General features: G+C 36.0%; 1 protein-coding gene across 3 annotated transcripts in view; it reads left to right on the forward strand.

Annotated features, from left to right (window-relative positions):
- Positions 1–13,726, forward strand: part of SLIT2 (slit homolog 2 (Drosophila)) — a 137,920-nt gene that overhangs the window by 108,416 nt on the left and 15,778 nt on the right. For all 3 annotated transcript variants that reach the window (XM_012660756.1, XM_012660755.1, XM_012660757.1), the window contains 4 exons: positions 4,088–4,181; positions 9,333–9,470; positions 9,581–9,821; positions 11,132–11,262. In XM_012660756.1, the coding sequence (XP_012516210.1) occupies positions 4,088–4,181; positions 9,333–9,470; positions 9,581–9,821; positions 11,132–11,262 (604 nt within the window). The remainder of the gene's footprint in view (positions 1–4,087; positions 4,182–9,332; positions 9,471–9,580; positions 9,822–11,131; positions 11,263–13,726) is intronic.

The raw sequence follows: 13,726 nt of genomic DNA on the forward strand, positions 1-13,726 counted from the left end.
TGGCATGCGCGGGTATTGTTTACTAGCCTTTATTATAAGTTATGGTAGATTTTTCACTAACCTCTGTTACCCTGAAGAGGTACCAATAGTCCCCTGACTGACCACTCTCTGTTTCCTCTCCAAAACACAGACAGCTGGCACATATACACACACCCGTAACCCTTTAACTTCCTATCAACAAAAAAGATGAAAAGTAGAATCATAAGGAAAACTAATTTGCTCATCTGATCAAAAGTGAAATCACATATGCCAGGCAACCACTGTGTTCCACACTATTGCTTTGTCACTGGGGACTTTTAAGGGTCTAGGACTGAAAGTAAATAAATAGGACTTTCTAGGATTTAGTGAGTAGGTTGAAGCCAGATCATGGAGTCAAGGTTTGTCTAGACCTCTGTGTCTTGAGAAGTTCATGGGCACTGACATTTAACCTGTATTCAACCACATTTCCGTAAACTGCTCCAATGGGCTGACATCTTTCTTGATGCCAGGTTAAACATATCAAGACCTGCTTATAGGGTAATCAATTACAACACTATGTGTATTAAAATAAAGATTATTTTCCACTTTTCCTTTTTGTCACCTTCTGCTTTATTATCTCAGGAAGGGAGGCAAACATTGATAATATTATCTTATGCCCTGGACCATCAAAAAAGCAACTTTAGAAATTATTTTCTGTTATTTTTTTACTAATTCAGTGCTACCTCTGACTACATATAACAAAAATAAAAACCAAATAAAAATTGCATAATGTCCTCACAATACTATAAGGTTTGGGAGAATTTTTTAATAGTAGTAACTAAGGATATAATAGCTCACTAATGTTAATGCATTTTATTTTCATTCTTCCTGGAAAACCAATGCAGTTTTTAACTGTCTAATTTTCCCTTACGGGTTGATACAACATATCTTATCTTGTATTGACCTCCTAAAATCTCACCACTGTGGAACACTATTTCAAAAGCTTTTTTTCTCCCTAATAAAGCAGAATCTGATATAATTAGGACAAATTAAAAAAATAGTCCAATGGAAACATTTATTTTAATATTCACTCAGGGAAAATTTAAAGTAATGTTTAAAGAGAAGAGCATTAGCTATGTTATTATTGATAATGAATAACTAATTAAGTAAAAATTAAACAAATATAAAAGGCTGAAATGAAATCCCAGTTGAATATAGATCAAAATAGAATTCTTGCCTTAAAAACCATGACTATTTCTTTCAATACCTATTATTTGAGTATGTCACCATACCACACTCTAGGAAGATACAAAAGCAAATACAGTAAGGGTTTTGCTCTCAATGATCTTACAGTCAACAAAAGGGAATGAGATAAACACTAATGATGTAAAATGCATACATAACAATGCAGCGTTGCAATCTTACCTTACATGCTTTTCATGAATATTAAGCGACTACATATTTATACAACTTTAAAACTGTCTGGCACACAGTAGTAAGCACTATATAGATGTTTGTTAAGTAAATGAATAAGTACATACAATATATGTGCCGTAAGTTAGGCACAAGAAAACATGACATGTAAGACATGTAAAATTGTAGACAGATAACAAGTGGTTGAAAAGATCTAGGATGATTCCCTACAGAAGGGGACATATAATGTATGAGGAAATTGACAACAAAACTTTCAAAGGAAGTTTATTAAAGCAAAATATAACCTGGCTAATGGTTACGATAAATTCAGAAAATAGTAAATGGACCCAGGTGACCAGAGTATAGGATGGAAGACTGGGCTTTAAAAGTGAATTAGGCAGCAATGAGATTCAGAGAATGCTTTTGTAATATTTATTAGCATTATAACGTTTGGTGATAATAAAGAGAATCAAATCATTTTTTAAGTAGTCAACCAGTCTTATCAGAGTCAGGTGTATAGCTATGTCATGGTCACTAAGAACTATCCTATACAACCTCAGCAATGATTATTATTTCTATTAAGCTACTCATGTAGAGGTAAGGAATACTTGACATTGATGTAGCTTTTTATGTTCAAGTTGGCATGCTTAGTCTTAAAGCTGTTGATTACAATCTGGTTATCCAACAGTTTCTTAGAACTGTCTCCATTCTCCTTTCCATATTAAGTTTATGGAGAAATTCCTTGTGGAAAAGAAAGAGTCGTCTCTCTTTTTCCTTATTTCAGAGATGAAATTCACTATGTTCTTTCTCCAGCTTAGGCTTTCTCTGCTAATAGATTGGGAGCTGCTTAAAGGCAGAGTCCACTACATTCATCCTTATAGCTGCAGCATCTAACATAGCGTCATACAGTAAATCCTTATGAACTATGGCTTAGATTGGTGAATTGGATTGGATTGTATCAAAGTCAATAAGGAATAAAACACTTCTCCTTTATTACGATTTTTAAAAGCAATTTCTTATTTAGTATAAAGTGAAAAGTACATATAATGACATTTATTATGTATCTCAAATGGTCCCTCTCTACTGTCAATTTCTATAAACTACCTTGGGTAGAGACTACTGTAAACAGCCTATATCCCAACCAGGTAGATTTAGTTAGAAAACTGAAAGTGATTTCATCACACTAGGCTGACGAAATAGAATGAATAAATTCCATCAAGGTATTTAACTTAAAGTAATATTGAAATTGCAAAGCTTTAAATAAAACCTGTTTAAAAATAGCTCATCATGTATATGTTGTTAAAAAAAAAAAAACTTTTTGTACCACAGGATAAGAAGCACACAAAACTTGCTTATAGAAGCAACATAAGAGACTTTTTTTTAACTTATACAACAGATTAATGTAATAACTAGATGAGTTATTTTATGTATTTTCATCATGGAAAAAGATACTTGAAGTCTAAATAACATGCCACATTCAGTTGTCAAGCAGTATTTACACCAATTAGCAGTGTATTATTTTAAAAGGACCATCTTGTAACAAAGGGATGCTATGCAGACTCCTGATTTTTAAACCAGTGCTGTTTAAATTTACACTCTGAACAAATGACAGTTCTCATAGTTTCTTGGAAATGAACAGCTGTCTGTAGATGTGTCACTTTATTTGTTCATTTATTGCATATAAAAGAATGAAAAAGTAATTTAGAAGTAAGGTATAAAAGGAGAAAATAACTTTATAAAATATACATGTGTATATATATATTTCTCATCACCTTAATATCTAACTTAATATTAGATAGTCATTTTCCTGTCTAATGATTAGGAAAGTCTTCTCAATGAAAATTATATTTGGCCTAATATATCTGAAATAATAACCATATTATTTGTAGCAGAAGAAATTTCCTAAGAAATTATCAGACATGCAATTCAACATAGAGTGCCTAGAATCCGCATGGTTATGTCTTTAGTTCTCATTTCCTGGTAACATTTATTCTTCATGAGCTACCTAACACTTGTGGAAAAAGTATATATGTTCTCTCCCTAGGCTTATTCTCATTTTAATTTTTTTCCTTATATCTCAGTGGATCTAAGTAAGAAATATTCTATTGAACAGTTGTATTGATTCATAAGAGGGAAACAAAGTATTTTTCTTTCAAATGTATAAGCCTTAGAGACTATGAAGATTCGAGGATATTTTATTCCAACATAAAACTATGGAGTAAGCCTCATATAAGGGGTACATATGGAATGATTCCGTTTAGGTCAAGCTCAAACCCAGACACAGCTAACCTACCATCTTCTCATGAAAGCTATCACCCTTGGGGAGTTAGTGACTAGAACGAGGCAAGAGGAAGGCTCTGGGATGCTGGCCATACCTCATTAAAAAGTCCCAAATAAAATAAATAAATAAAACAGAAATGAAAAGTATTCATATTTTCTTTTCCTAATTCCAGTAGTGTATTCTAACGGGGCTCATATTAGTCACCGATCACAACAGTCAAGCTGTCCCAAATCATAAGACCATTTGCGGCAGAACCAGAATTAGATATCGGATTTTCTGGTTCCATGCCTTGGGATTTCTGTTTTTGTTTTTTGTTTTGTTTTGTTTTCAATCTCAAGCTACGCTAACCTCCAAGACCCGTGACAATGACACAGTCTGCTGGTGGGAAGCCTGTTAACCTTCCTATATAAACTAATACTGTTTGCCATGTTACAGGTGAGTTGTGTGAGGAGAAGCTGGACTTTTGTGCCCAGGACCTGAACCCCTGCCAGCATGACTCCAAGTGCATCCTGACACCGAAGGGATTCAAGTAAGTCAGAAGCTGCCTTCCGAGCTCACAATCAGGGGAGAGGAACCACTCTTTCCTCCATTTTTATTTTCACACCTTTGCTCAGGATTAAAGGGACGTATGCACTGGTATCAATGACATCTTTATAAATGTTCATATACAGCATGGACTCTTTTTTTTAGTACACTGAAGAAAAATAAAAAAGCATTTTCTTTTTGTTCCATAATTTTTTGGAAAGCAATTTATGGAAGTAAGCAGCCTTTGAATATGCTTACTTAAATTTATTTGAAGGTCAATCGAATTGAATCGATTATATCTTCTAGGGGCTTCATTATCTGAAGGTAAGTCTGTGGTGCAGTAGAGAATTTGATTCAATGTAACCGAAAATGTTAGGATCTGAAACAATACTTGGACTATCGAAGGTGGGAAGAGACAGAGTCACCCTATGTCCCAGGTTGCCCGGGGAAGTTCTGGTTTATGTCTGTAATTATCACTGTAATTATTGATAGTGCCCCTTTCTCCTTAAATGTGTCTCATGTGATAGAGCATTACCGTCACGCTAGGTAGAGGGCTCCCCCAAGCGAACTCTGAACTTCAACTTCAAAATCCTGTTTTTTTCCTTCCCAGCAATATTTCTGAAATATGTTTGCTATCAAATTACATGATTCCTTTGCCACCATCCTGAAATATTTTAAGGGTCTATCAACAGCAACTTCTATTTTTAGAGCTGGCAGTAATTTAGAGATCATCTGGTCCAAATTATTCATTTTAAACAGGAGGAAAACATGGCCCAGAGAGGTTAGGTAACTGTTCAAAGATCTTAAGGTTATTTAAGGGCAGAGCTCGAGCTGGGGTTTATATTTTCCAGTTGGGTGATTTTTTTCTAATACATGTTACCGTTAAGAAACTTTATAGTTTATTAACGTTATAGTTGTGTTGGTAGAGAAGATAGTCTGGATTCTTAGGAATGACATAGTTGGGTTCCAGGGTTGAGCTGTGCTTACATCAGACAACTAGAAAACAGCATTATTTGTTCCTCCACCCAATATGTACTGAGAGCCTGTTGTGATCAGGGCACTTGGTAATAACAGCATGTTATGTATTTGTAGTGCTTTGTAGATATTCACTTTCACATTTTCTATCCTCTCAGTGAAATGACCCAAGCTCCATTGCCGGAGTATTCAGAGAATTAAAAATTACTCAGGTCAGGAACAATTTTATAAGAGAAGATGGGATTTGAGCTGAAAGTCTAAGATTTTGATAGTTACCAAAGAGATCATCAGACATTCTAAGTCGGGTGAGAGAATGGAGTCAGCATCACCAGATTCTCACTGCATTTTAAAGGTCAATCTGAATTAAATATTTATCTCAAAGTTTTCTTTTGATAATATTCTTTTGCTTTCATTTGGTTTAAAATCCAAAACTTTAGAATATATAGATACAGTTGTAGCACCTCCTGATTCCTTTCAATGTTTATTGAAAAATAAAAGAATAGATCATATTTTACTTTGTGACCCTACGCAAAAACCCAATCTTTTGAAATTTTTACTTTATGCAAAATTCTGCATTACATTTCATTCAATCAAGCACTGTAGGTAAATTATTTTAACTCCCAATGTCATAATGATATGCCCACAATTGAATTTGGCAAATTGAAAAAGCATCACTTACCGAACAGATATCTTCATTGCTCAGAGAGATTAGTAAAACAAGTTTTCCAGAGCTGCTTATCTATTAAACAGATTTTCCAGGGCTTTATGCATTGTAATTATAAGATAAAGTATTAGTAAGACTTAATTGAAACCATTAAAAATGAGAGAGTTTGTCTTCAGAAAGACTAATCCTTAATTAAATATCTCCTATTACTATCATAGAGATTGCACACTCTTAAAAGTGCATTTTGCTGGATTATGGAGTAACTGATTTGAAAACCTACTTTTTTCAGCACTTATTCATGAGCTTGCTCTATACCCACATGTATATAGTTTAGCAGAAAAAAGGTTAAGTCAGAGTGTGTGCTATTACTCCTGTCTGATAAAAATTACACATTGCAGGAAAGGTAGTCGCAGAAAGAAAATGGACTTAAAAACAAAACGATATGAAGCTGCTAAGGAAAATCTCTACTGACAAATGTCGTTTCAACAAGTTATACTGTTACTTCAACTTCATTTTCTTATTACCAAGCTAACAGAGCTGGTTTTACTTTTCTTGCTTTATTATATACCTCGTAAATCTCCTAAATTGCTTTGAGATATTTTTAGACTATGCTATGCCATACGCAGTATTTTCAAGCATGCATCTTACTTAGTCAGCTTTGGGGCTTTCTAAACAGTGTATCTTATATTCTTTGCTTTCTTCCTCCCTCTTTGTCAGATAATAGTGTTGAAGGAATGTGATAGGTTTTATTGATAATACAAAATTTAAGAAATTCTTATTTATATTTTTCTTTCCATTTTGAAACTCAGTCTGAGGAGCAAAAGGAGACAAAAATGTTAGGCGTACTGTAATTCCAAGTTCTAATGGGTTTGAAAAATAGTATTTGGAGAGAAGAGAATATAAAATAGCTTTTAGGCAGCCACTGTGGTGAATGTGTGGTTCTCTTATCTTTTACTTTGATTTCTTTTTTCAGATAAATAATTCAGGGTGTTTCAAAGCATCGCTTCTTTCTTTTAATGCTTGGCACTTCAACAGCTTTGCTCACATTAACATTGATGGAAGTTTTCTTCTCGGGCCTTGTCCATCTATTTGAGAATGTCTATGGCCACTTAGGGTCCATTTAACTTCAGACTGGTTGTTTGCTTTGCTTTGTTATGATTTAGCATTAAAACCAACTGGCAGCAGAACAAGCATGCTTGTGCAGTGAGCTCATTTTATTCCTTAATTCATACAAGCGGAGCTGAAAGTCTGTTTGTTACTCTTAGGGTGTATATACTCCCATTTGTTTTAATTCGTCCGCTCTCCAGTAACTCTTAAATCCTGATTTTACATTTTCAGACAAAACCCTTGGCATTCAGTAATTCCACATTCTTTTCAGTGTTTTTCATTATCCTTACTTACTTAAATCCTAATAGCTTTGAAATAGAAAAGTGAATAATTAGTACAGACTAAATCATAAATATTTTTATAGTATTATAAAGACTCACAGAGTTATAAAAACCATTTATTGATTGTGCGCTATATATAAAAACTATACTGATTAGAGATAGTTTCATTTAATCTTTTAATAAATCTGTGAGGTGGAAATTATTGTATACATGTTAAAGATGAGGAAATGAACACTTAAAGAGTTTAAACAACTCAGTCGAGATTACATATACTTCATGCTAAGTGACATAGGTCAGACACAGTAAGACAAACACTACACAATCACACGTATATGTGTGATTTTAAAAAGTCGAACTTACAGAAACAGAGAATAGAGGCGTGGTTACCAGGAGTTGTCGGGGAAGGGAATGGGGAGATGTTGATCAGTGGGTACAAACTGTCAATGATGAGATGAATAGATTGTGGAGACCTAATGTACAGTACAGTGGCTATAGTTAATAATACTGTATTGTATACTTGAAATTTGCAAAGAGAGAAGATTTTAAGTATTCTTATCATAAAAGTAAACAGGTAACTATGTGAAGTGATGGATATGTTAATTACCTTATTGTGGCAATCATTTTACAATGTATACATATTATTAAAACATCATGTTGTACATCTTAAAAATATAAAATTTTTATTTGTCAATTTTACCTCAACAAATCTGGAATACAATGAAGTTGATTCATTAAAAGAATATAAAATAACATACACTTAAGAACGAAGCCAGGATACAAATGCAGTTCTATATAACTGCAAAACCTGAATTCTGTGGAACCAAACAATAGTTTCCTAGGTGTGTATTTTTTTTTTTTTTAAGTCCGTAAACCCTCTCTTAAACCCAAAGCAAAAATGGTCATGGAAGTCCAATGCATAAACCTAATAAAGCATACCAGAAGAATGCTGGGGGAAGAGTGGAGGTTGGAGGGAAGCTTCCAAAAGCCCCCTCCCCATCTGTGGCCATACCTATAGTGGTTCCATGGTCCCCCATAGGTCCACGATGCAGAGTTTCAAATCTACTGCACGTGACATACTACTTTTCTCCAGACAGTTATAAAGTCCTGGGTCCTTTGTGTCCTAAGAGATTCCAATGGTCAGCAGTAGAGGATAGATTTTAAAGAGAGGCCTGAGGAATTAATTATCCAACAGCAGAGTGCAGTGATTAGAAATGCAGGCTTTCTTGTCAGATTGTTTGGATTTGATTCCTGGCTGTGGCACTTAGCAGGGTACTTCACCTCTTTGACCCTTAGTTTCCTCACCTGTAGAGTGGGTGTGATAGTATCACCAACGTCACAGTACTGTGGAGAGGATTCAATGAATCGGACATGCCAAGTGGGCTTAGAACAGGGCCTGGCACAGAGGAAGCACTCAAAGAATGTCAGCTGTATTATCACCCCTGGTTCTTCACCGTCAGTGCAACCGAGACCCCTTCTACCCCACACCATCACGGTGAACAGGCTGAAGAACTGTCCATGGGTTCCACCCTAGGAAGGAATTTTGTATCACTTCCCCTATCCCACCCCTTTAGGTCAGCCCTGTTCTGCCATAATGGTTATCTGAATTAGGATATCCAATATTAACATGTTTGCTTTTCTTAATATTATATTTTGATCCAATGCATCTAGTCTCTATTGGAAAATTTTTTAAAAATTAATCATTTTTAAAATATTCTTAGAAAATTTTATAACATACCAGTTTAATCATCTCAGTGGTCAAATGAATTAGGCAGAACTGAAAATAAAGGACACCATAGGCAAATAAATTGGAGAGAAAGAAAGGAAGAGAGGAAGGGAGAGAAGAAGGGAGGAAGGAAGAGACCCTGATCCAGTAATTCTGGCCTTATTTGGATTGTGGATGCTCACTGTCATCAGAGAGGTGGAAGCACTATTTCTCTCATAGATCTGAGTGAGAAATGGAATACTTTGTGCAACAGTACTATTTTCTAGGCATCCATTAAATTGGGGGCTCTATAAGCCTGTTCTAAATAAGTTTTTTAAAGATAGTGCCATTTTTCTAGATGAAATGCAAGTTTTACTTATTCTGGCTCAGTTGGATCTGAAACCATTTACCTGCTTGTTGAAACAGATGTGACTGCACGCCTGGGTACATAGGCGAGCACTGCGACATCGACTTTGACGACTGCCAAGACAACAAGTGTAAAAACGGAGCCCACTGCACCGACGCAGTGAACGGCTACACGTGCATCTGTCCTGAAGGTTACAGGTAAAAGCAGAAGTGCACATTTATATGTAGAGTAAGGCCTTATGGATCTCAATTCACATTGGCAATTAAGTAAAATCTCATGAACATATTTTTTTCTCCTTACTCTTTAGTGGCTTGTTCTGTGAGTTTTCTCCACCCATGGTCCTCCCCCGTACCAGCCCCTGTGATAATTTTGATTGCCAGAATGGGGCTCAGTGCATCATCAGGATAAATGAACCAATATGTCAGTGTTTGCCTGGCTACCAGGGAGAGAAGTGTGAAAAATTGGTCAGCGTGAATTTTATAAACAAAGAGTCTTATCTTCAAATTCCTTCAGCCAAGGTTCGGCCTCAGACAAACATCACACTTCAGGTAAGAGTTCCCCCTCTATCATGAACCGATCTGATCTTAAACCAAATTCAACTTCCAAGAAAAAACATCTCTGGCACCTTGTGAATGAGAGTATATCTTAAACAGATGGTTAAAGACAATGACAGAAAATGCTCCTCGTGTGGAAAACTTCAGTAATTCTTCCCTTCAACATTTGTATTTTCAAAACAAAATGGAAACGAGGTATTTTTATTCACTACTTGACCCTACTGGAAAAAAACAAAAAAAAACAGATGGCACCAAAATATGTCTCTTTGTTTTAGGCTCTGGCAAAGGCATTTTATTCATTTATTTTTATGGCACAGCAGTTCAGCCTTTGCACAGCAGCGGCTCTTAGGAAACTCAATGCTGAGAAGAGCACAGGTGAGAAAGGACTCCTGGATTCAGCCGGTACCTTTTTAACTCTTCGCCCAGGACCTTGAAGAAGTGACATGAAATTAACAAACTCAAAGTTTAAGTCTTTCTGCCATGTCAACTGCGTATGTTTGAGAAAGTCATTCAGACCCCTATGGAAGAGGGTACACTAGATTGGGGTAATAAATGTAGGGTACATGGAACAAATTGAGACTACATGTTTTTTATCTAGTAAGCAAAATAGTTTAACAAATTTTGAATTTAAATGACTTTAGCCAGTTTACCATAGACCCCACCCTTTCTTATTTCATTTCCCTTGACACTGCTGTGAGGGGCAGTGGGTTCTTTTGAAGTCATGAGGAAGAAGATTCTGGGAGTCAGGTGTCCCTAACTTCCAGTATTTGCCACATTGAATTCTTATGAAAAGTACAAAGGGGTGTTTGGGCTTACGTCCTAACTTACTTAGCTTGTCCTTTAAAAGACCAAAAAAGCCAAAGAGTAGGATAAAATCAGGGATTTCCTCCTGCACATGGCATAACTGTAAAGAATTTTGGGATATGAAAATCAATCTTGCTCAATGCAGTCATATTCCATATGTTCCATAAATAAAGCTTATAATAGGAGCAAAAGGAGTAGGTAAGTGAAAATCTCCAGCAAAGAAAGTTCTAAGCACATCCAATATGTTTACATGCATAGTTGTTATTTTTCTTTTTAAATTTCTTTATGAATTTGTTTGCAACAAAGTAATTTAGGAAAAAGTCATCTTTCAAGTAATCATTTCAGCATGCATTATTATTTTTCTCATAGCCATAAGGAAAAAATAAACCTTAGTACTACCTCTTCACCTCACTTTGTTTCTTTGTTTTGTTTTTGTTTTTGTGATGAAATACATTTGGTTGACTGAACATCCTAGTAATGCCAAGGTTACTTCCTACTAGATTGCCACAGATGAAGACAGTGGAATCCTCCTGTATAAGGGTGACAAAGACCATATTGCAGTAGAACTCTACCGGGGGCGTGTTCGTGCCAGCTACGACACCGGCTCTTACCCAGCTTCTGCCATTTACAGGTGAAGATCTCTCAGTTACGGGTAAAGGTGAAAAAAATTGTTTAATGAAGAACTGCTTCTCTATTATTTTGTAATGAAAAGGGGAGGGAATAATTTGTCTCCAGCAGGCTTTATGATAAGGACGTTAGTGAGAGACCTGGCAGGAACAGATGGCATACTCCAGTTGGATAATTTGAGGAGAGATTTATAAGAGGACTGTGTACAAAGAGGTGGCAGGGATAGTAGAAATGAGGGATGTGTTCCCACCCATATGCCTGTAAGATTGGGAGGAGAGAGCATTTGTGGAAATCCGTGCTCTGAAGAGGCTTTGTAGACAGGTTTGCCTGGCAGAAGCTGGGACCTTCAATAGAAGTTTGTAGTCAGTTTTTCAGGGAGAGAAACAGCTTTTGAAATATACAAACTCACTCTCCTTCCTCCCAACAATCTCCTGCTTGTGCTCCCCGTTGGCCAAACCAGATGCCAGAAAACAAAGAATCCACTGATTCCAGTAATATAGCTTGCACATGAGCTTCCCAGAGCTCAGAGCTGAGTGAAGAAGGGTGTAGGGGTCACCAGAGAAGCAAACAAAGATACCCAGGGCTGTGAGTAACTTCAAGATGCCATTCATACAGCACACATCTACCATCTAGCACCTACAACATGCTAGACGTTGTTCTTGCTTTAAGGAACAAAGTCCCTGCTCTTGTGGAGCTTACAAATAATAAGCAAATGAACTCATACAATACCGTGATAGATAATCTTGATCATTAATTTTGGAAGTTTTCTAATGATATAATGATATTGATGATATATTGAAGATTGGAAAGGGGTGGTGGTGTTCATGGAGCATAAATACTGGTGTTTTGTACATAAGACTAACCACCATAGTCCTTCTGTTGAGTCTCAACACCAATTCTCTATCATCCTGCAGATTGTTACCTAGTTAATTTTCTCACATATGGAAATACTGCCGCCCTTCAGAGAAGAGGTCACAATCTAATAAGCATTCAATTTTTCTAGGCAGATAATATAAATGAATTAAATGGGTCAAGTGCAAGAAAAGAATATGTTCTCACCCTTTTATTCTTTAAAAGATCTAACTTTTTAGATAAATATTCCTCTATTATAAATAGCCTTGATGTTGGCAATATAACGTGAGCGGCTGTGACTGGAATGAACTAAAGTGAATCTTTGTCAAAGCATGATTACATCTACTCAGTTCTCCCTGAATGCTGCCGTGTGAACATGTGAGCCCAGGTTTTGCCAGACTCCTGATTTTTAAAGGAAAGGCAGAAATATAAGGAGTTTTGGTTAGGGGGAAGTTTAGGGAGGGTTTTTTGTTGTTGTTTGTTTTTGTTTGTTTGTTTTGTTTTTTTGAGACAGGGTCTCTCTCACTCTGTCACCCAGACTAGAGTACAGTGGTGTGATCATAGCTCATTGTAGTCTCAAACTCCTGGGCTCAAGTGATCCTCCCACCTCATCCTACCAAGTAGCTAGGAATATATGTGCACGCCAATGCGTCTGGCTACTTTTTAAATATGTTTTTGTAGAGACAGGGTCTCACTATGTTGCTTCGTCTGGTCTCGAACTCCTGACCTCAAGCAATCCTCCCACCTCATCCTCCCAGAATGTTGGAATTACAGATGTGAGCCACCATATGTGGCCTGCTTTTTTTTTTTAATATAAAGGTTTCTCTCTTTAAATAGAGAGTCTCATTTTTTAATACCATACATGATGAATAAAACACATCTGTAGGCCAAATACACTTGACAACAAGTGAGTGAGCATTGATTATCACATAAAATGGAGATATTGGCCTCTATCTTATTGATATTCTTGTATATATCAATGTGCTTCAGAAGACTTCACATCTTATTTGATCCTTCATAATAGTTCTGGGAAAGCAGATGCCAATTGTAGCCATGAGTGGAATTCACTAAGTCCTTTTGGTGGTAAGCTAACCCACTTAGGAATATTTGCAGCATGGAAACAAACACATAATTGTTGGTTTCTAAGTGGAATACAATAGTTATCTTATCTCCAAATTGTGATGTATTAATGTCAACATTTTAGCTATTACTAGGCCCTAAATTATATAGCCTCAATGTGTTTCAGCACATAAAAATATTTCAGAAATTTGTGGTTCATTGTTGCCTTTTATTTTTGATTCGTTTTATATACTGAAGCAGTATAGTATTCTCAGAAACCTTAGGTTGGATTATTAAAGCTAGTGTTTGCACAAAATGTACTGAAAATATTTCTAGATAATTCGTAGAAACCCAAGTGATTGTATCTGAGTTAGGATTTACTATCAAGAGATTTTTTTGAGTTTATGTTCGTTGCCACTTCTGCCTCACAAACAGTAGAGCGTACCCTGTGACATAAGAGGAATATCATGTTGCACGTTCTTTATTAGGAACCAGAAGCTCATGTTTCTGCTAGCAGACTATCTAATAGATACATATAATACGAGGTCTAGGGAAAC

Source organism: Propithecus coquereli, unplaced genomic scaffold (assembly GCF_000956105.1).
Source record: "Propithecus coquereli isolate 6110/MARCELLA unplaced genomic scaffold, Pcoq_1.0 Scaffold677, whole genome shotgun sequence".
NCBI lineage: Eukaryota > Metazoa > Chordata > Mammalia > Primates > Indriidae > Propithecus > Propithecus coquereli.